At 44.9% G+C, this 24120-nt stretch overlaps 1 protein-coding gene across 3 annotated transcripts in view; it reads left to right on the top strand.

Moving 5' to 3' along the window:
• Positions 1-14785, top strand: part of LOC144134798 (cystatin-2-like) — a 51238-nt gene extending 36453 nt beyond the window's left edge. For 2 of the 3 annotated variants that reach the window (XM_077667630.1, XM_077667629.1), the window contains exons 3-4: positions 11715-11819; positions 14444-14785. In XM_077667630.1, the coding sequence (XP_077523756.1) occupies positions 11715-11819; positions 14444-14581 (243 nt within the window). In that variant the 3' untranslated portion in view covers positions 14582-14785. The remainder of the gene's footprint in view (positions 1-11714; positions 11820-14443) is intronic. The other variant, XM_077667631.1, reaches the window with a different exon arrangement.
• Positions 14786-24120: the final 9335 nt, after the last annotated feature.

Here is a 24120-nt window from a genome sequence, read left to right as displayed (position 1 = left end):
TTTCTTCAAGTCTTGTCGAGAATCCTTCAATACAAGTATCCTTGATACGTGTTTTAAAAGCTGTCCTATCAATGCGCCACATAGGTGTGGCTGAACGGGACGTGGAACGGCCGGTAATAATCCGGTACTTTGGGATGTGATCGCTGCTATGAGTTTCTACATCCGAAAACCATCGGACGTTGCTTGTAAGGCAACGCGAAACGAAAGACAAATAGAGGCAGCTGCCATAGGTCACTCTTCGTATATACGTAGGGGTCCTGTTATTAAGGCACTGGACCCCATGATCAGAGGCGAAGGACACGATTTTCCTTCCACTAAGGTTTATCTTAACGCTCCTCCACATGGTGTGGTGAGCATTGAGGTCACCTATAATCACCCATGGACCGGAGGTGGCTCGCATCAAATCACTCAATCTTTAGTCGTCAAATATTCGACAACATGTTTACGAAAACCGCTTCACCACTATTTTTATCTGTGAGACGATTCTGCCCAACATTCTAAGGTTATCCGGTTATGAACCATTTGCTGCCCTCACGCACAACAGAATCAGCAAAGTCATCGTCTACATTCGACGTGAAATTACATATGGGCTCCATTCGGTTCCCCACACAACGACAACCAGTACTTTTGCATCACAGTGAAGAGCCGTGACCTCACGTTTACGCTTGTCGAAATGTACATTACGCCGTCAAGCCTTGACAGTAAATTGCTATTGTCCCCGCTGTACGGTGTCTCCATGCTCCATTAAGTATCATGTCTCTGACCCGATTCGTCGTAACCGCCAATCTGTGGGCATAAAGTATAAACATAAGCTCTTTGCTGTCGTTCTACTGTTTGTATATTAAAGCGCTTGTTTAATCGATTTCAGCCAGGAATGAAGGACCGAACGGGACTTTTCCGCCCTCGAAAGTCTTTTGAATAGAATCCCTTTATCTAACCGGCCTCAAACTGCAGTATTTGGACAGTATAAGATGAGCAAAGCTACTAACTCGACTATATACCAGTTTTTAAATGCCACAGCAGACATCAGTAATTACTGACATCCTTAACCACTACATTATGTCACAAATTGCTCGCGAGAACGCCAATGGTTGACACGGACGCCAGAGAACCCGGAACGTACCATGGCCTCATAGACGAGTCTCTCCTGATGCGGCGACACTCCATCTGCTTGCAGTAAATGCGAATTGCTGTCGTCGATTAGTAAGTAGCGCGGTCTGCAAGCACTGCTAGGAAAGGCCAATATCCTAGTGGGCGAAATAGTTCATCGAACGCTGAAATATTTAGATGCTTTCGCAGAAGCACGTGCAATGATCTCTAAAAGTTGGGCCCATGTTCCGACTCGCTCGTTTGCCTTTTGTGCAGTGCTGCATGATGAAGCGAAGTGGGGCATCCTGTTGATGTGCGCCGTTTTTAATTGGTCTCAGGCAACAACAGGCAAGGTTGAACGCTTAGAATGCCAAGCTAGCATACAAGACCACAATAAGGTTTTACGATTGTGCAAGTTGCGTTGAAGCTACATGATATTTGGAACGTTTTACTAATGTGAAAAATGAGGAAATAATTAGTAATGAAAATTAATGTTTGCTTGAACATAACACTCATGCTACCTTCGAAACATTATTTCATTGTTCAATCGAGCCGAAAAAAAAACAGTACAGTTTTTAATGTTGCAGTTATCTTTCATTCTTCCCCGAACATCGTCAATATTTTCAAACCATGTGTGAAAGAATGTTTTCTACTTTCTCTGCTCTGGTCATTTTTTCAGCTTGCAGAACATTTCATAGAAACAAGCGAATGAAGTGCTGCCATAGATTGCAGGTGCCGCCCAAAGTTTTTTTACTCAGTGACCTTGTCACTTATGCCAACCTTTTTATCTAAGCACGAGCCAGTTCATTCCGGCCAATTAGAGGAACCTTTGCTGACGCGCGTTTTATCGTCCCACCCGCTATGATTGTATACGAAGGTTGAAATTGCCCTAGCCAGGATAATAAAGGGCGAAAAGCTGGGGAAACAATTAGCCGCGAAGGAAATTCTCCGTTTCTCCATCTCTGTTTTGAATTTGTAACCCGTGCGGCCGTTATAACCGCCGCGCATCCTACGCATGTCCCGTGAACTCCGTCCGTCGCGCTGTCTCGAGCGTCACCGTCTGCTTTGCAGCGCCGGGAGCAGTCATGGTCTTTCGTGTTTTAGTGATGGAGATGCAGCAACACTTACGGTGGTGTTTGGTTTTGCGCTCGTCAGCTTCGAAGTTGCGAAGCATGCAACAAGAGCCACAAGTTTACTACGGGTATACACCTAACGGAGAGCGCTTTATCGGGAGCCACCGCTCATTTCGGCACCACGGATCATACATTATTATTTAGTCACTGATGTCAATGAAGAAGTCATTGCCTTTGGCCCGTAGAAGCATCAGCACGTCGTGCTAACCGTTTATACAACTGTATGTTAACTCTGATTTCATTGCAGTCGCATATATTTTCATGGCAGTGAAGGTCATTGAGTGATAGCAGTTTCTTTTCATGTGTTTTCTTAAATACTAAATAATTCTTCCGATCGCCTATCATTGAAAGAAGCAACTTGCATGCATTAAATTGCATGCACTCAGTGTGCACGAAATCGTCCTGCTCTACGGCGTGAACATAATTTGTGCGAAATGACCCTACATGTATTGCGTGAATTGCACGAAATGATTGTTTGAAAGTATCAGCTGCAGCATTTGAAATTAAATGAACACCTCTGGTGCATTTGACGCACATTTTCTAAATATTACAGTATGGTGCAACTTAGACATTGAATGTAAAATGATAGGTAATACTTTTTTCCGACTGAATGTATTGTTTTAATGAAACATGCCAGATATATGTACTCCGTACTCCCTATGTTAGCGCAGCCTTGCAATTGCTATTGTTGAGCAGCAGCGCGACCAATTTTAACGTGCCACAACCGCAAAGAAAGGGTTAAAAAAACCAAAGAGCCGCGCGCGGGCCTGGAAAGAGAATGCGGCCAAGGATAAATCCGCCAATCTCCTCCAGCGGACCTGGTGTTGAACTAGTACGTGGGTGAAGCACATGGCGTACGAACACGCCTCCAAGCCAATGTGTTTCGGTCGTCCGTTATCATGGAGGTGAATGCGCTGTTACTGTGGCCCGCGTTCTAGGAACGCAACTGAAGAAAGAATTGGCCCTGTCATGTTTAAAAAATTCAGGGGGCACTTTGTTGACCTAAAGTGCGCTGAGGCGAAAACCTTTAGCGCGGTGTTGCTGTTTGTGTCACTTATGTGTGGTTAAGATTTTAATTAAGTACACAATTGTTTGTGAATTTAAAATGCTGGAGACACTAGAGGGCATATGGAAGGCATCCGTCTGAATCGACGCCTTTCCACAAACACTATCTAGCATCCAAGGCAAGGAGAACTACATATGCGTTGACAGGAAGTAGCGTAGTCGTTAGCACTTTCGGCTGCTGCACGGCAAAGTGGTTGTTCGAATACCATCGTGCACAAGGATTTTTTTCTTATCGAATTGAAGAGCGTAAGGGACCGACGGACGGACGCGAGTATGAGCCGTTGAAGGCTGTCGCCTTAATACTTTGCCGCAGGAAGGTATAGGAGCTTCCACAGTCGTGGCCGTGCTATCCTTCAGAGGGTGTGTGTAACTTGCACGCATTTTTTGTGGTGTATTCTATTTTGTGTCACCTTCTACATAGGTACTATCGGTAATATGTGCCTCTTTCGTTTAGCAAAACATTGTTTCAAGTTTTGGCGGATCGCAATTCGCGGGTGGGCTTACGCGGCTTAATTAACATTTTGCAAATATGTCAGGTATGCTGTTTATGTTTACAATTTTAGCAAAAGTGGCATGTATATTGTTAATGTTTCGGACGGGTTAGAGAAGTTTCGTTGGACAGCTAAATTTTCAACGTTTCACGGAGCAAAAACAAAAACACATTAAGCACAATGCAGCAACCTTAACCCATAACATAAATGTAAGGTTGCTCTTACGTTCCGGTGACAACTGAATATAAATGCGTGACTCTTCCCTGGTAACCGCTATCTGTGCGTTTCCATAGAGGTAATGATTTGGTGCCTTTTTGAGGCGAGTGAAAAAATATGTTTAAGTGCATCTCGAAAAGCGCCTGCTTTCGGTAGTCCTTGTTGCTGCTCGCTTCTGGGCTACCTAATCGACAGCCTCAAACACGTCTGTAAAATCATACAATCTCCACATGACCCCCTTTGTCAGCCATAAAAAGGATTCCAGAGATTAACAGGCTTTTTTTACAGTGCGAATTACAACAAGCAGCTTTCATCCCAAAAATAAGTAAGCGTTTGTACAGTTCAGTCAGGTTCCTGTAATGTCTTCTGGTCCTAGGATTACGAGAAAGTGCCCCGGTGCGGAATGATTTGCGCCAAACCGGTGACGACGCTATCCGACCGAAGTGTCCGAGATGTCTTTTCAACCGCTTAGGAGCGCAAGTTGCTCTGCGTTCAATTGTATAAAATTCTGGCTGACCGAAACACCTTCAAAAGTGCTCCAGCCGTACGACCGGTACTTTTTTTATTCTGATTTCAGTGTCCCCTCCCCCCTTTTTCGGCATCCTTCATGCACCTATGGTACAGTCGGTGACAATACATTTCTAGTAGGCAGTAAGTGCTTTGAAACCAAGGTTCGATAAATTGATTTTCATATGCTTCGAAGCGCAGATTTGATCGTGCTTTGATCGAAGGCAGTGTCAGGTTAAGAGAACCAGCGCAGCCGAATGGTGTCTCGAGATTTGCTGCCTATTAAGCGTCTCCGCTTATAGTGCATGGACGCACTGGCTCATTCAAAAGTGCGAGAAATGAAAAATATTTTATTTCCTATCATACCTTGGTGGTGTAGCGAAGCACTACACCTGTAGCGCTTGTGGCGCCACCGCGTATGACCGACTCCAATCTTGAAAAAGATGTTTTTGTGTCATCGTCAGGTGACGCTGCACGTTGGGTTCTGTTGACCTCACGTTAGCGAATTAGCCCTGTTCGCGTTTGCAAAAGCTGATTTTATGTACTGGTGGAACATTTGCACATCTTGCACAAAACACTGTTTAAACAAATTCTAGCCTTTCTTGAAATCGTGAGCCGTTAACAATCATTACAATTGTGCCGCGGCGCGCTCAATGCAGAACTGCTGTTCACGTTTTCCTTTTATTCACTGACAGTGTTTTAGGCTCTATTTCCTTATTCCTTATTGGGTGGGGTGGTATAAAACCAAGCCCTGGTCTCAACGACAAGGCAACTGCGCAGATTTTCGACAGGTAAATGGGCATTAAAGCTAAACTTGAAAGCACTGAGAAGAAATAACGTTGTGCAGGGGGCTCCTCTTGAATATTAACGAATTCCGTATTTCGTCCTTGGAAACACTGGTTTCAGCGTTCTCGCGGCTGGTGGCTGTTGCGCCCGAGTGCCGTAGGAGCTGCATTCACGAAGATTGTGTTAAGTCTCTCTTTACAAAGCTGACTACGTTGAAAATATAGCCAGAGTGTGTAGCCCGCTGTGGCCTTTTAACTCTTCCTAATTCTTTAATATTAAGGCGAAAGTCTTTCTTGGCTAATAAGTGGCGTGGACGGAAGTTGTAGACAGAAGCTCTAGACGAAATTTGTAGGCGGAAGTTGTTCGCTCAATCATAAGGACTGCGGTAAATAAAACAAAAATGTAAAAGTTAAGCAACAGTTCTTCAGCAACGTATATGTATTGAAAAAGAACCCCAGATGGCAGAAATTTCCGGAGCTGTAATTTGATATACTACACCGCTATCAATGCTATGCCGAAAAAAGCGCTCTTCTAACTCAAAAACCCTACTTTAAAAAACTGCCTGTATGAAGGGTGTATATACAGGTGCATCGTTAGCGTGCTAGGGAGAGAAAGTGGGAGACAACATTTATAAGCAACCGTCAAAAGGTTGATGGGGATCTGATAAGAAGCTCGGTCCAAGGCACGTCTTCCACCTCAGCCGTCGACCGCGATCTCCTGGATCCCAGCGACGGCCAGGGCGAGACGGATGACTTCACGTTGTCCCCGTTCTTTCTGTATGAGAAGCAGTACGTCCCAGGACTCATTTGTTCTGTCAGGTTCTCTAATGCTAGGACACGGGCATGTCATATGGATCATGTGCGCTATGCCCGCAACGCTGGCACCTGGGGCTGAAAATTTACGGCTGCCACTTGCTATAAAGCTGCGGTTTTGGGAATACACGGTGTGTAGCTTACGCAGCACAACGTCTTCACTGTTGGTGAGCTGCTTACACGCTTTTCGAAGTAGTGCTATACGTAATTTGTAATGATTTAGGATTTCCTCTTGCGTACTAAGATTGTCATCGAACTTTAGGGGCTCCTCGTTGCACGAGGAGGACTGGGTTGCATATGAGATGCCACTGGGATCCCGGAAGGTAGATAATCCTCGGGCCAGTATGTGCGTTTTCTCGTTCTCGCTCAATGCTTGGTGCGCCGGTGTCGAAATGAGAGCCATCTGTGGTTACAGTGGCGGGCCACCGGGGAACCCTCGTTTTGATACAGCTGAAATGCAAACTGCGCGAAAGTTTCGAATCGCTGCCTTGGAGTCAGTCAAAATAATTTTGACCTGTTCTTGAGTTAGAGCCAGCGTAATGGCCAACTCTTCCGTCTTCGTTGCGGTCAAGTATCAGGCGCTACAGCACGCTTCCGGGCCTCCCTTTTCCCTGGTTGTTGCCAAAATGCGCCCCATACCGTCCGCGCATTCTGCAGCATCTGCATACAAGACATCCTGTCTGCCCTTAAAACGGGTTTTGCAATGCTGCTGCTCTCTCCCTCCTCCGGCTCTCATGGTAGATGAGATGCATGTTTTTGGGGAGTGGAGGTATCTTTAATTTGTCTCTAACTTGTCTAGGAACCGGGTCAGTACGCCTGGGCCATGCTCGAGGCTGCTGTCCTCGCTTTACTAGCAAGCTGCGACCAGTACGACTGCGCAGCGTTCTCTGTTATTGCGAGGTCATTCCAGCCTCAAGGAGCTTTTGGAGGGTATTGAAAACCCCTAGTCTCAAAATCCTGTTCGTCGATGTATTAGGCGGTAAAACTAGTGCAGTTTTGATCTCTTTACGAATGAGAATATCCACTTTGACCTATTCCAGCTTGTGAAGCCGCAAATGCGGTGCCACGTAGACTATCCAGGTGCTTATGAAAAGGGGACTAGCCTGAGTTGGTTAGCTTCTTTCACGTCCGCATGTTTGTTTCCGATCCGGTTCTGGAGTCTACAAGTTTGTCTGGTGCTAGCCTCCAGCCTCTGAATAGTTTGCGAGTTCTTGCCGTTGGCTTGAATTCGTAATCCAAGAAGTCTAATGCTTGTTACATGCTAATGATGTTACAGTTCACCCTGGGTGTGATTCACGGGATATAAGGCCCGTTGATTTATACGCCGGCTCTGGGGTGATCCCATTGGAGCGATTTTGCACTTCGATTTCGAAGCCTTGCTCATTGCTTACAAGTGCGCTGCATATCTAAACTGTAGTAAAATGACCTTCGTTTCGATTGCAATGTAGTTTTATTTTTTCCCGCTTGGGGACACTTTTTTAACGCGCTGCGAAGACGTGAAGACGCGGTACTCTGCTCATTGCCCCCCATATTGCCCACTAACGATGACTACGCCGCTCGACTTTAGAGCCTTCCTCATTGCTTACAGGCACGCTCTAGGTCTTGCTTCGAGTCAGAGAACCGAAGATTTGTTTCCGATGTGGTGTTTTTTTTTTGTTCAAGGCAGAAGTTCTTGAACGCGCTTCGAAGACGCGGTACCGCCCAATTCGCTTGGCCGCTTCGCATGCGGGAGGCATCCTATAAAACATCGGAAATACCAGTACTCAGCTTCGTCTGCGAGTGATGTTATCGACGCCCCGTGCAGGAACGAGTCCGCAGATACTGCCTTGTTGTCGATATTCATTTCTGAGATAGGTGGCGACGGAAACCCGCCTGGACAACAGGCTGCTGCGGTCCGATGCCCAACTATAGGGCATCCAGTTATTGCTACATAAGTAAAAATAGTACTCAAGATATAACTTTAGTTTTTTTAGGAGCTGTGGCCAATTGAATCGTAAATGCTTTGCGCATGCATTGAAATTTTTAGCATTTTTTTTCTTTTTAGATACAAACCTGTCTTTACAAATTTTGTAGTCTTGCCTAAAGCCTTGTTTTTGGCAAATAAAATTTTTCTTGTAAAATCAATTCGTTGCTTGAGCTTATATGGCTAGAAAGCATATTTATTTAGCTTTGTGTTCCTGCATTGAACTAAATTATTCACACAATAGTTTTTACAGATAAAAAATGTGAACCTGCAAGAACGGTCATTTTCACCACTGTAAGCGTAGAGTTTAAATGAGCAGGTTTTTCAAATGTGACTGCCAGTTGCTTGATGTGAACAGGATTTTTTAACTTACTGTTAATTAAAGCGGCTGTAAAAGGCGGAGCGGGTTCAAATACTTCATGAGCTTTCTGTACACACGACACTAGCCGCCCACGTTAGTCCAATAACGCTCTCGTCTCTTGCGCATTTAGCGTTTTAGCGTCATGATGTTCGTACATTCCAATATCTTTTGTTAAAATAGGTTCTGCACTCAAGTAATTGTTTCGATTTCAATATCGTTTGACAAAGAGCGATCTTCTCTAAGTAACAATTTTTTTTTTCATAAGAATTTGCAAATTCGGTCTCGAGAAAACGAAATGACACAGTAAATGTCTCATATATCAGTGGACACTCGAACCACGCCGCACGGGAAGGGAGGAAGGTGGGCGTGAAAGAAGCAAGGAAGGAAGAGTTGCCCTAGTGAAGGGCTCCGGAATAATTTCGAACACCACGGGTACACTATACTAGAATAAGGCAAGTGTGTTCAGGGAGCGGTCGCCGCTGAGGCGCTTCATGCAGAAAGCGGGAGATGGCGCTGTAGGAGCATGGGCTCTACGAAACCGACGGCGCAGCGCTAGCACTGAACGTTAGAAGGGTTGTAATAATCCTCTGTCGCCACCAAAATAGGCGTGCTAACGCTCGTGGATGTGAAGATTCGTGCTCGGAAAGCACGTTAAAATAAGAGATCAATTATGTGTGTACTTGTTGGTTATCCCAACGCCCATTAGACGCATTTATTAACAAACCTGACAGCAAAGGCTTTGCAGACACTGAAATAGCAGCGTAAAGCCGTTAGATGAGTTTTGATCCACGCTACCACGTAACCAGAGATTAATCGGAGGGCGAAAGGAAACTGATTTATTAATTGGTTTAATATCCGCAAGCAACACTCGAGCTAATGGCGTGCAAATGGCGTGCTAATGGGTGAGCGGGCGACGGACGCGAACAAAACCGGTGTGTGGCTCAGCGCCAGTCAGCCATCTTGGAGAGAAGTCTTCTATGCTGTTGTGCTGTTCCAGTTTTGGTGCGGCAAGTGTTCGTTACACTTTCTGGTGGATTTGCTGAGTTGAATCCAAATCCTACGCCCTCTCCCCAAAGGCCGTCTGTGAACGCGGATGTGACTCCTTTCCACCACAGTGCAAGCCACCAACTTGAAGGTCAGTCACCCAACATCGGGCCTTTGTCCCCTACGACCAGAGCTCCACCCGTCATGCAGAGCGCGGATGTGGCAACTACGGCTAGCGGGGAAAGCTTACCCGCTAAGGACATTCCCAGTGTAGTCCTCGGGGAACAAATAAATTGTCTCGGCGACACACTACTTAAGGAGGTACGCCGAGACACAGCCGATTCCCGCGCCTCTGCTGCCGAAGTGAATCAGTTTTTGTAATATTCATAGTTTTGCGTCGCGGTCGACCATCGGTCGCCATCACGTACCGCAGCACCGCTTTAACGGAAGAATAGGCTCTCTCTACGAGCTTGCCCACACCAATTTTAGGGAGAACACGGCTTATCACCTGCAAACGAGCGAAATGTCTGAATGACTCAACCTGTCGCTTGCAGACATGCGCTCTATGTAAGTTTATGTTGAACACCGCTCCTGGGACGGAGATCCCCCGTATGCAGCCTCTCCCTTCAATACGGCCCAGTAGGAGACAGCCTATCTTGTTTTTTCCATCAGCGGGCATCGTGTGACTGCAATATGAAACCTATGTTGCCCACTCGTCACGGTGAATATGACACCGACGCCAATACTGACGTGGACACACTTGTCCAGCTGACTTGGCCAGTTCAGCAGGTGTCAAATTTAACAGCAGCAGCTCTTGACGCCGGCCGCAACAACCTCCGATGGCGAGACGCCCAGTATGAGCCCGGTGATTTTGTGTGAGTATGGACAGCCGTGAGCCGTCGCGGGCTATCCGAAAAGCAGCCCTGCCGCTACCTCCATCTACACGGAGTAGTTGGGCGTCTTAGTAACGTTACCTACTAAGTTGTACCGCGGGACAACAGATCCTTACAACGACGGCGCCCCCCGACCGAGACTGCCCACGTGGTGCGCATTAAAGCATACCACCACACTCTGTAACCCAATGCGCTGCCAGCTTCACCCTAGCCTATGCGCTGTGCTCCCTCCGTGCACATTAATGTGCCCCCTTGACCTTCTGTTAGTTGCGGGCGTCGGGCCGCCGTTTTGTTGAAGACAGTAATGCCGCGTGCTCATGGGAGAGCGGACGACGAGGACAAAGGAGGTATTTGGTTCTGTGCGAGTCACCTACCTTGCGTGTGTGACTGTGATATGTTCTGTTGATCTTTCCCTGATTTATTTCGCAAGTGATCGTTTCAACGTACAATTATAATAATGAGTTGTGTGCACAGCAAGACATTGACATCTTCGACATTTACTGGAGCTTGCGTTAATCATTCTAGAGTATTATGCCACCGATTAGGAAAAATATTTTTTGGTCTTACTTTGGATACCCTTCATTAGCAACGTTGACGATTTAAAACTAAGATTTTTCACACTTTAAATAAATATTTCGCATATCGTGTCGTTCAGTTTCTGGAAGGTATATGTCTCTGATTTCTCTTCTGATATTTTTATTGTTGGTCCTAGATGAGAAGGCATTTCTTTACTAACCTTCTTTTCACTTACCATCCGTTGAATACAGATATACAATTTATTAGGTGCATTATATGCTGTGTTTCGTCATCTGGTGTCATGGGTTGCTTTGCTATAAAGCACTTAACAAACCGTTGTGTCCCCATCTAGTATATAATAAAAGCTGACGAACAAGTTATTAATATTGTTTACATTATCTATCATCCGCAGTGAAAAACCTTTATGATCCATAACTTCATACTCGTTTGTCACACAAATATACATTCATAAATGATTTGGTATTTGGCGTACAAATGTGATAAATATTAGTAAACTTTTACGAAATTTTACGGAATATGGGTGTTTAACGGGCCATAGCGACTCAGGCTATAAGGCACACCGTAGTGAAGGGCTCCTGAAATTTCGCCCACCTGGGGTTTTCTAACGTGTACTGACATCGCACCGTGCATGGGCGTCTAGAATTTCGTTTCCATCGGAATTCGCATTCCGCGGCTGGGATTGAACCCACGTAAAATTGCATCACATTTCCATGCCAAAGCCTGTTTGAGGTTATAGCATCATCCGCCTTTTTGAGTAGGCTGGCAATAAGCTTGATAGGCTCCAGGAAGCTCTCTTTAAAATGTGCTATTAAGCACTTAAAAACCATTCTATAAATCTTTTCCATAACAAACAATTTTCTTCTTCCTGGTATTTTAGGAATACCTCGGGAAACACTATTCCATTGAGTTTACAATAGCTCCCACGTACTGCAACGCTCGTATAAAATATAACAGCGACGTATGCAAACCCATCATCAATAGAGTAAGTACTTCAGCCGCATTTGTTACAGTCCACAAAGAACACTCTAGGACTTGAATTAACAAAAAAACACCTTGAAGACTCAAGACTTTCAATTAATCTGATGATGATGAGTTATAGCGCAAGGTCATCAGTAGCCAAAGAGCATCTTGGCGGAAGATTTTTTTCTGCTTAAGGTAGGGTCAGAGAGCCATTTCCTAAGCACTTCACGATAAAGAATGCCACACATTCTGTTACCGGTGGGTTCCAGGCGGCACTGAATATTGAGCCCCGCATTTCCCGCAATTCACTGCTGCCGAAATTATACTCCGCCTGCTCATAAAATTAACCATACTGCCATTATTTCCAATAACTCTTTTAAGTACCTTGGTAGTAACCACGCTAGAGACTTATCATAGCCTTGCAACATTAACCACATAATAAACTCATCTAATCGAGCAGTTGGGTATCTCCGTCGTAACCTGCGCATGACACCGTCTTCCTTAAAATTACTAGCTTATAAAACATATGTGGGACCTAAACTTGAATATGCTTGCGCAATATTTGACCCCGATCAGTCTAACCTTACCTCAGCCCTTGAATCTGTTCATAATCGGTCCACTCGCTTTTTTCATTCGAACTACTGGCGATACTCTAGCATATCCGCCTTGAAGTTGCAACAAAAACTTCTCGCTTCCCGTCGCCGAAATCGACGTCTCTGCCTTTATAACGGGTTTTTTCATTGGTCACCCCGTGACGGCAAGCTCATTTTACCAGTACGTCGAACACCCCGCGCAGGCCATCCAAACAGCGTCATCCCGCATCGTGCCCGCACTACTACATTTCAGAAATTATTTTTTGTCCACACAGCTCGCGACTGGAATGACCTTTCCTGCGAATTAGCACTAATCCCTGATCTAGCCCATTACGAGACTGTCATCGACGAAGCCACGTCATCGTCATGATTCTCATGTAACAGTCATTGTTTACCGCTGTTCTTGCGCCCACCCCTCATGTATTGTCCCGTCAGGGACCCTTGAGGTTCAAATAAATAATTAAATGCTCAAACCACTAGGCCACCGCCGCGGTCACAACTAAACTGAATAGGCAATAATGAATTATCGCAGCCTTCCCTCTAAATAGCTGCGCTGTGGACATTTTCCCGCTTTGAGTTGTCACAATGGAATAACGGTTTAGCACTTAGGCAATTCACTGTGTTTTTATATTATTTACGGGTGCAGCGTCAGGTTCGGATATCTGATCACCGAGACTGAGGCAAATGTACCTTTCAGGTCAAAATATCATACACTTTATATCTCCTTATGATTACGGTGATTACGGTAAACATTTAGTTCAAATACACAGAGCTGAACGTGCTATCTTTAAAACAAGCAATGTAATGAACGTTTGCATCGAGTCTTCATTTCCCGCTTGTTATTGGGTGCACAAACTATTACGTTGAAAGGTAAAACGTCAGTTCTGATGCATGCACTCCACCGAATAATTGTAAGCGATGGTTACGACATGCGCCAAGTCAGAATGCGAATCATGCGAACTGCAACTTTATTTCTCAGACTTCCTCAAAAAGAAAATCCTTCGCAGACCAACACTGAAGACTATTGCTAACCGTGATTTCTTGCTGTTAACAAAGGTCTTGCATTATTTATTTTGCTTCCACTGTGCTTGAGTTCTTTGACGTGCTTTGTGTATTATTTAGACGTGGAAAACATTGAAACCCATCAACGATGCTTCAGCTTTGAGTTCCTCACAGTGAAGCTCGGTGAACATTGATTACGACGCTTTCTGGGATACTTCGACATTACTAAGAACTGTGGTGTTACTGCAACAATAAGGCAGTGTTACTGCGAACGCCGCAATTGACCATTCCAATATGATTGAAACGCCCCCATCCTTCACTGCACCTTCACATGAACGCTAACCGTATTCACTTTACGATCAGGTAGTTGTGTAATCCATGTAGCGTTGATTTGGTACTGGTGCGGAATATCGCGGGCAAAAATCTACGCAAACAAGACGTCGTTTATTCACTACTCTTCCTTCTGGTACACCGAGCTATAAGTTAGCGGCGGTCATAGTCTATGAAACAAGCGCCGACAGTTTGCGCGCTACCTAAAAAAATCAATTTCTTCTATTCCGATCATCCCTAAGTGTTGTCGACTTCACCGCATCAAAGTCGCAGGTGCCTGTATTCCTTCTATTTACTTATTCCAGGCTTCTTAGTGATGATATGTTGCAAAGCGTTAACATGTGTGTGTGCAGGTGAATGTTCACTACAATGGAGAATTCAATATCTACTACGTGTCCTCAAGAGGTAAAATTTATTGTCGTGTAATATTCATTTTATTGATGATATTTAACAAGACACACAAGAAGCATAAAGGACGGTATCGACTTTTTGTGAAACGACCTTTAGCTCTACAGTTTAAAAAAATACGGCTTTTCTGAGGCCTCATCTAACGAAGTTACCTACAAATGCCATTAATATGGCGACAGTCTTCCCTCTAATTCTGAGCTATAGCAAAGAAATTCATTTGGGCGTTTGAGTTGAAAATATTTTCTCGGTTAACATTGAGCTAGCGTTTTCGTAGTTGTATTGAGCTTAATTCTGGCATTACGTTGTCTTTCAGCCAATAGGCTTGTGCAACGCAGTTGTTCACGACAAGCCCTGGGAAAATTGGCGCAACGTGACGTACTTCGCCTGCATTCCTCCTGAGGACAAGGCAAAGGTCTTCGAAGGCTTGTTAGAGAACTTGTCTCCTGCATAACACCCTACTTCCTTCATGATTCATTACCTCCACGCTGCCCGACATTCCCCGATTCATTACAATGCACATTTTGTGAAGGATATAAATTAGCAACTTAAGCGATGAGTCCTGAATTTATATACACGCACCTAATACTAGAAAATTAGCATCCTTGTAGCAATAGGAGGGTTTCAAGTCGGGCTAGTTGGTTTTTAACATAACAACACCACAATAAACTTCACTTGACAGTTTGTGCACCAGTGTTTGTTTCGTTCATGAGTTGTTCAAAGTTCTTTGAAAACCGCAATAAAGAATGACCTCGCAGCAAAACGACCATTTTCGCCCACGATAGTCATAAGTAAAGCGTAATCAGCAAGCATATTCCGCCGGATTTTAGACATGCTTATGTCAGGCACTGCTTTTCAGTGTATATTTTTGGAGGTTGAAGGCAGGCACAGCGTTTTCTTCTTTGTGTGCAGGCATCCAACCAAACAGTACTGTAGCCCTCAGGCCTTTTTTGGAAGCGTGGTTAATTATTTATTTATATTCCTCTAATGCCCCTAGGTAGGAGTTTTACATGAAGGGTGGGCATCTTCAGTCAATAATGACGTGTTGAATGGCAGCCCTTCTCACCCACATGATATTCGTCATCTTGAAGGTAGGATATATATATATATATATATATATATATATATATATATATATATATATATATATATATATATATATATATATATATATATATATATATATATATATATATATATATATATATTGTCGATGTTTCGACCGTGGTGCAGTCTTCTACTTAGCTTAATTCTTTCCCTGCGGAAGCCAACGGAACCTACTTTCGTAAACCTATATAAATATATTTCGAAACATTTAGCTCCTCTGTAAAAGCAACAGCAGGAAAGCGGCATGTTTATTGAGGAGAAATTTTGAACAGTGTAGAAGCTATACAAAGTAAAACACGAGTAAAAAATGAGCGCCCTAGGATTGAAAAGATTAGTTACGTTTACCAATGATTGTTTACGTACTTGTAATATTGCCTCGTGCTTTATCTTTCAAAACACTGACTTTTCCTGACAGGTGGTACCCCATAGGTGGGGTATACTTTTGTGCGCAGCAACAGTCGTGATGAAGCAAGGAATGCTACACTGCAAGATGCGAGAAGCGCCCGCCAAGATTGAGGGCGCCTGCTCAGGATTAACAATAAGACTTTTTCAAGGTTTTCTTCCAAGTTGTCACCCCAGTAGCCCATTGGTTCATACTGGGAATCCGGGAATATGCACTAGAAAGGTGGCGGCAGCTATGGTAATTAGAAAGTGAGAAACAAGCCGATTACTATACTTTTCAAGGAAACTCTGCTGCACAAATTGCACCAGAGTTCGACAAGAGTTTTAAATAAGCGCAGCCAAAAGTGATGTACGTTGTTTGGCTGTTCTGCAGTTGGTAGCGTGCACCTCTAGGTATTCTTAAAATCGTCGTTAGGACTTCGAATCACGCTCAAGACACCCTTCATCCGACTCCATAACCGTTCTTTGGACTCCCAGACACGGAAGTCTAGCTGGTGAATAGTTTTATTTTTTGAAGACATCAGCGAGAGAAAATTGATACAGCGATCGCAAATCACCTGCCACAAGCGCTAAAGCGAGCGCCCATAGCGGCGGTCGGCCCAGCGGTGGGCATGACTACCAGGCGCGCAGATATATAGCGTCGACGAAAAAGACGATCGTGGCACGTGCCATCCACGACTTTGCACATGCGGTGCGCCTCCCGTTAGAGGTCAAACCCATGACCCAGAGGACCTTCAGACTCAGCATGCGAGGAGTAGAGCGTGTAGCGCCGCCTCGCAGCGCCCGTAGCGGAACGCGCATAGAGAACGAAGAACCATGAATGCGAGCCGATTCGAACGCTGGAGGCGCCTTGCTGGCACGGCAGCCTACGCTGCGCGCTGCGGCACTCTCAAATAAATGTGGGCGCCTTGGATCTGGTTCATTTGCGCGGCACATTGTTGGTGACCTAGGACAGCCCGAACGCCCCCACAGCCGCAGCACCGCAGCTGTGCCTTCGAGCTCTTGCCTTGCCATGGACCTACCCAAGATGAGTGGCGCCAAATGCCGCCCCAGGACCCGTCTCGAAAACAGCTGTGGCCATTCCGAAGGCACAACGTCATTGCTTATTTCGCGCAAGTGGAGGCGCAGCTGTATGTCGACGGCTTGTCGTCTCAGATTTGGCGGTTCCTCCTTGTCAAGTAGAAGTTGCCCGCCTACATCTTTGACAAGCCTGATCTTTTCCGCCGGTCGACCACCTCTTCATTGAACAGAAAGAAGCTTTTTGCTGTCTTTACGGCGCTACACTTCACCACCCCGGTGCCAGCAATCCGTTACATAGCTAGCCAACGGAAGCCAGTACAGCTGAACGCACCAGTTCGACAGCAGCTCCAGCTCAGCCTTGCCCGCACACTCCCGTGAGTACTCTCACTCTATTAGCGGATGAGGTACCACTCACCGAGCGCCCCATCTCTTCGGCTGATTCGTCAAACTGTGGATTCCCATCACATTCCACGCACAGTTCTTCGGCACCTCCGTCCCTTCCTCCACGCTGCCCACTCTGCCTCCTGCCGAAAGCCACATGCACACTAAACACTGCCCAGTTGCACCGGACAATATGTTTGAATCGCGCCACGCCGCTTGCTGTTTATCTGACGCCGTAAGCCATACCTGTGCCACGGAGACAGCCGAGCCAACCACTGCAGCTTCTGTTTTCCGCGAGGCGTCTAGATACCACCTTGCGTCTCATTCATTCACCGCAGCCGGTGGCGTCTGCACAATCCCTCACGCCCATCTGTGACCATGCAGTCCCCTACTCCTCCTCTGCCTCTACTCACTAAGCTGCCGTTAGCTCAGCGTTCGCTCTTTTAACTGCAGCTGTCACTCATAAGTAGCCTACACCGGCTCCGTTTCCACACCTTGCGACTGTTCAGTGCTTCAAAACCCGTGAGTGTAGTGACCAGCGGCAAGTTCAGCGGCATGCGAGGTCGTTTTTCGTACCGGGCACAGCAGCCAGCTAATGCGTACGTTCAGGCCCCGCTGACGGCCACATCGCTGTCGACCTCGACGCCGTGTACCAAGAGCTTCATCGCATGGATGCCGAACTTCTCACATTACAGCCTCCTCCACCTACGGGACTGCCTCAAACCCATCACCCGTTCAATCCGGATCCGCCATTGCACGCTGTCGAGGGAGCCATCAGGCTTTCCTTGGGCGGCAGCACCTACTTGAGCACTTCGTTCCCGTTTACCTATTGGGGCCAACCACGACCACTGCGAAGTAGCCATGCTCGCGCTCGTGAACTTTCAGCTCCTACCCGACGGCCCCGCATGAAACTAGCGACGCGAACTTCACCGGCCTTTCACTTCTGTTCCTTTTCATTCAGTGTCTGTGTTCTCTTGTGCATCCTTCCTTCAGAGCGGCTACTCTCGCGCAAACTCCTTTTTCGCGCTGGGCTGCGCCCCAGTAGCGCCAACTTGCAGCGCCCGTAATGCAATGCGCAAAAAGAACGAAGAACCTTGAGTGCGAGCCGATTAGAACGCTGGAGGTGCCTTGCAGCAAGACAGCCTACGCTATGCTCTGGGTCACTCTCAAATAAATATGGCCACACTGGAGCTGGTTCCTTAGTGCGCCAAAAGCTTCTCGCTCTAAAATAACAGGAAACATAGTGCCTACATTGCATCAAGTGTGTCCACTAACACTCAGACTCGAGGGTAATCGCATTTTGGAGGTCTTGAAGACTGGTACTGCTTTTGCTAACAGTCGACTACACCCTTTTAATGGCAACGAAGTGCTTACTCTCTAATTGAGAAGTTAACTGCAGATGCTGAAGGTAAAAAAAAGCGAGTGTACAAGCGAGGGAGATGGCAGCCAGATAAAAGAATTGCCGTGCGCTTGGAGATGTGGCAGACGCAATAATTATGTGCATATTTATTCATTTTTCCCTCTTTTCTCAGCTTTAAACATTCGCACTATAACATAATAGGAAGCAATATTTCATGCCAATTACAAGGGAAATAAAAAAGTTTAGCACTGAGTGTATGTGGCGTCTTGGGAATAAAGTACAATACGTTAAACTAAAAGACTTTGAGTGTAAATTATTCTTGAGCTTTATGGGTTACATAACGCCCTGTTGTGGTGAGTAGAGGACGTACCGAAAAAATATTTTGGCTTAAAAAGAACGTGTGCGTCGTCTGCACGTCAAACGTAAACGTCAAACGGTAAACGCCTGCAGCGTGCCTGCGACTCAAGGTGGCCTCAGCAGGTTATGTATCAAGCGCATCATAGGCTCACTTTTCGACGCAATATACTAGCAATGCACGGCGAGCGAGTGAACTGCTCCACAGGACGACTAACAGTGGAGCAACTGGCAGTGGCAGATATGAACCCTGCAAAAACAGCAGAATCTGCAGCGAAATGCTGCTCCTTTCTTGGCAGTTTTTGCAGTGCTTAATGTGGCCGAGGAGAAAGGACGGAAAAGGAAACTTTGCCAGTGCTGGATAAGAAGATGCAGAGGACAACGATATGGTATTTGCTATAAACGGCTGGATTCTTAATGCCCATAGAGTTAGTCAGCCGGAAGAGTTGGTTATAAGCCTTAATGCCTTTGGAGTCATACAAAATATATTGATGTGGGCAGTTGTACGACGTTGACTCGGTTGCCTCGTGCGCTGTGTGTAATTTTGTTTGAATGCGCTTTTGAAATAGACGTTTCCAAAACCCTTCACCTAAACACCGCCATTGCTCTGTTGTCTGTGCATGGTATCTGTGACCTGCTTTTACAAAATGGTTTAGAGCTTATAGAAAAATTACCTGATAACGTTAAAAGACGTGTTTCAAAACCCTGTAAGAACACTCCGATTTCAAAGATAATGCTGCGATTTTGTAATTGTGCGTCTTATAATGATTAAATTACTAATTATTGAGGTGTTCGCCTCCACAAATTTCTTATGGCTGTGGTTTTAATTGCCACTGTAAGCTTAGTTTATTACATATTGCAAACAAGTCTTCTAAAACGTACTCTCTAACCATGCTCGCCAGTTGTAGCACCGTTCAGTGATCAGAAAAAACAGATTTTCGATATGTGTGTGCTGCTCCGAACACGTCAAAGTAGAAAAAGTCACTCGGGGAAAAAGACCGCCCAACAAGCGGCTCAAAACAATGCAGCAGGAAAGCCAAAAGAAGGCAGTTGGCTTTTCCTACATTCGGTGTCTTGCGCTTCTCAAAACCTGCGCTCCAAAAGTAGATCATTATGACTACGCCAACATGTCAGGGCGTCGCCACCTCAAACATGGTCTTACACACCTCAAGTATACATCGATGTTTTCAGTACATATAAAATGCAGTTTCACACCAAGATCAAGCGTAATATATCAACAAGCTAAAGTTGGCTATTTAATTTTGTGCATCACAACACTGAAGAAAAAAACAGCGCGAAATTATTGAACGCCCCGGCATATGCAGCCTGACCATCGCTCGTTTGTTTCGTTAACCTCTGTCTGCCTCTGTAGCCGCATTGCTGAAGCTATGCTGCGACACCCATTACGCACGCAAGGAAAGCCTGCCGTTTTAAATAATCCGCATATTTACTCGCTAACTTTCTACAGTCATACAGAAAGAACAAAATGTTGAAAGTAGTGGAAAAAACGACGTCTAATGTACTTATTTTTATAATTCATGTGCATGGTTTTCTCATGCTGAGCATAAGATAAGAGTCCGTGTGGCCGCGACGCCTTAATTTATATTGTGTGTTCCAAGGTGGGCAATATTGCAACGCCATTTTTCTAGTAGAATCCAACACGGTTCAAAAATTAGCCTATTACGCTTATTTATTCGAAGCGCAGTGCTGAGTTTGAGCGTCAGCAAGTATATCGAACAAAGAATTACGCGATCCTGCTCGTTCAGTCAAACATAGTTATGATGCCGAATGAAAGGTTTGTAGCATAACCGGTTCTCAGTTGTAGGCCTGGCGTTTTCCAGAGCAGTTCATAATTACACAGACCAATCGTATACCGCATTGCACCAACCGCCTTTGAACCGCCTTTGAACCAAAATGGGCCACTGCCCCTGAATTCCATTTCAATGCCCTTCTTCAGAGCTTCCATTAAACTAGCGTTGAAACTCCTCCCATTATATTCGCCAAAACAAGGGCTAAAAATGCAGCCTAAAAAAGAAAGTTTTTTCGAGTGACAAAAATAAACAGAAAACTAAGCAAATAAAAAATATCAGTTCTAGGATTCGGACGAGTCACCCTGTGGGTTCCAAACTGGTCACGCAACCCCCCTAATGCTGGCTTGTTTTTAGATGCAGTATTCCAGGACTCTCAATATTGTTCAATATACTCAGTCACAGCAAGAATATATTACCGAAACTAGTGAACGTATACTTTACAACCTGCTGCGAGGACGCTGTGCTTAAGGCTATATGTGTCGTTTCCTCCCACAAAGAGATCTATTGCGGGAAAAAAATTGAGCAATGGCGTGTGAATTTACTTTATGCATAAACCCGGTGATGGCTGAACACGTATTCTTAGTGTTTAGGGATGTGATATTCTTTGGGAACGTTTATTAAGATGATGTCCATCTGTATAATACGATAATAATATTCGGCTAGGACCCAATAGCTCTATTATTCCAGTACTCATCTAAGGAGCAGAAACGTGGAGGCTAACGAAAAGGGTTCAGCGCAAGCTATGGACAACACAGCGCGTTATGGAAAGAAAAATGGTAGCTGTAGCATTAAGGGACAGTAAGCGGGAAGATTGAGTTAGAGAATAAACGCGGCTTAGTTACACCCTAGTCAAAATCATGACGAAGAAATGGTCTTGGCCAGGGCATGTGATACGAAGGCAAGATAACCGCTGGTCATTAAAGGTAACGGAGTGGATTCCAAGATATAGCAAGCCTAGCAGGGGGCAGCAGAATTGCAGGAGTGAGGACGAGATTAAGAAGTTGGGGAGCATACGGTGGGCACAGCTGGCAAAGGACAGCGTTAATTAGAGACACGGGAGAGGCCTTTGCCCTGCAGTGGGTGTAGTCAGGCTGATAATAGTGACGATGGCTTAGAGGTCATGTCTAAATGCTGCATGACTGTTCGCCAAGAATACGTTTAAGCTAGAGATTCTCGCGAGTAATTTGATGGTTTTTCAAGCCAAATTATAAAGGATTGCAAAACTTAGTCTTTTGGTTCCAGATTGCATAAGTTCAAAGAAGAAGGTGACAAAAACGTAACTCTTTACAATGATACCAGTTGCTTGAAGACCAGCTGATTGTTGCGATTCGCTCCCTCTGTGTTTTGTATTCTGAAATAAAGCCACTATATAAATTTTTTTCACAACACCAATTCGTGAAAATTGGTGGACAAGTACTAAGCTGCTAGGCTGATTCAATCAAGATTATATTTTCGATCGTAACCTAGATGTTCGCTGCTAGGAATTTATTACAGCTATTTTCGGCTTCGATGGAATGCCATCCACGTGTCGACACTTCATGAGCAGTGTTTTAACCATCACCACCGTTTAAAAGCGTAAGGTGTTACTACGTACGTTTGTCAAGGACCTATCTTTCTGCAATGAGGGTCAAATTCACCACAACTCTTACCACGTAACGACACTATGTCACATAGCAACCGTGGGCACGTAGCGCCTCACTTGATACCTATACTTTCGATCCATTATATACGTGGCAGTATAGGGAACCTGCGCTGCCCAGGGGGAGCGTCTGGACGGACGGACGGGCTGGCGGGCGGGCGAACGGACGGAGGGACGGACGGATGGATGGATGGATGGATGGATGGATGGATGAATGGATGGATGGATGGAAGGATGGATGGTTCGATGGATGGGTATGTGGGTGGATGGATGGATGGGTGGATGGATAAGGCAGAACCTTTTAAATCGGGCGGTGGTTCAAGCCACATAGCCATGAATTGTGAAAATTTTACTCTTGTCTTGATTTTAGCCACCAATCAGATAATCTTCGCTTGGTTACTTCTACCCGCTTAATATCTAGTTTGCCGTCACTGCTCTTTATTCTCAATGCTTTGAATAAATCAGCCCCGCTGCTTTCGATTGTAGGGTGAAACCGTTTACAAAAAAGTATCGTGTTCAGCCGTTTCCTTCTCTCCGCGCGCGACGCACAACGTGTCGATCTCGTGGTATTTGACTCTATATGTCTTACTCTGGAAACAGCCGTCCTGGCATCAAACAATAGAGAGATTCCCGTAAAATTATCATATATATTTTCCTTGGCAATTTCCTGCCTAAAGATACTCTATGTTCCCAGGGCTGATTTCGTCAGCATCCATGTTTTCCACAGGGCTCGCTCAGTTTCTTTAACCTTTTTCTAAACCGATAATTTCTGATTAATCCCCTACTGCTGTCCATATATTTGCATGTCAGTTCTCTAGTTCGCTTCATTTCGTGTCAACATTCCCTATGTACTGGTCTGAAAACTTTACTAGCCCCCTGCTTTTTCCCCATTTTTCTCAATCGCTCCTCAAATGCTATCTTACTGCTAGCCTCTCTGCTCATGAACGAAGCCCATTTCATATAATTCTGTACCCCCTCATTTGTTGTATTTCCATGAGCTCCCAAAGTTAGCCTCCCTACGCAGCGTTTTTTGATTTCTCACCTTGAATGAACGTCTGGTCCCATGCACAGGACCGCATTGCAGAAAGTCAAGCTGGAAACTATAACCCCTTTCCAGATCCCTCTCACTACTTCAGACCCATTGTAATTAAGAAGTGCCCTATTTTTTATGACAGCTGCGCTCCTACTGGCTTTATTCGTTACATATTTTTCATGCTCTGTCAGATAACCAGCACCGGCATTTATCCACACCTCAAGATACTTGTACTCATCCACTACTTCTAGCAAAAACTCCTGTATTCTATGCTCGCCGCCCTCATCAGTATATATCATGACTACAGATTTTTTCTTGCTAAAATTGAAACCTAATGTATCTACCTGCGTACCACTTATGTCTATCAACTTCTGCAAATCTTCCTTTTTCTTAGTAATTAGCACTCTATCATCAGCCTACATTACCCCCGTAATGACTGCTTAATCCATTCTCCGTGCTTGAGAAAAGAATGGAAGCCTAGTCCGCTCCTTTACAGTTTGGTCTCTAACCCTTGCAGGTACAACATGAACAACAAAGGAGAGAGACGACATCCTTGCCTAAGCCCCTTCTGTATCGCTATAGGCCTTGATACATGTTTTTCTCATTTTATAAGCACTCTGTTACCTATATATATATATATATATATATATATATATATATATATATATATATATATATATATATATATATATATATATATATATATATATATATATTGTTAGCCTTGTCTTTTTTCTGTATCTCTATGCGTGTGTACGGAGTGCCCTTCTAAGGATTGATTAGGAACTTGTATTATTTTATTTCTGTCGTGTTGCCACAACCCTTGTATGAATGGATATTTCCAAGTCTTGTACAAAGGCTCTTCTTTCCTTTTTTCCCTAATTTT

Source organism: Amblyomma americanum, chromosome 5 (genome assembly GCF_052857255.1).
Source record: "Amblyomma americanum isolate KBUSLIRL-KWMA chromosome 5, ASM5285725v1, whole genome shotgun sequence".
Classification (NCBI taxonomy): domain Eukaryota; kingdom Metazoa; phylum Arthropoda; class Arachnida; order Ixodida; family Ixodidae; genus Amblyomma; species Amblyomma americanum.
The sequence above is the reverse complement of the archived record's forward strand: the minus strand, read 5'-3'. Positions and strand labels throughout refer to the sequence as shown.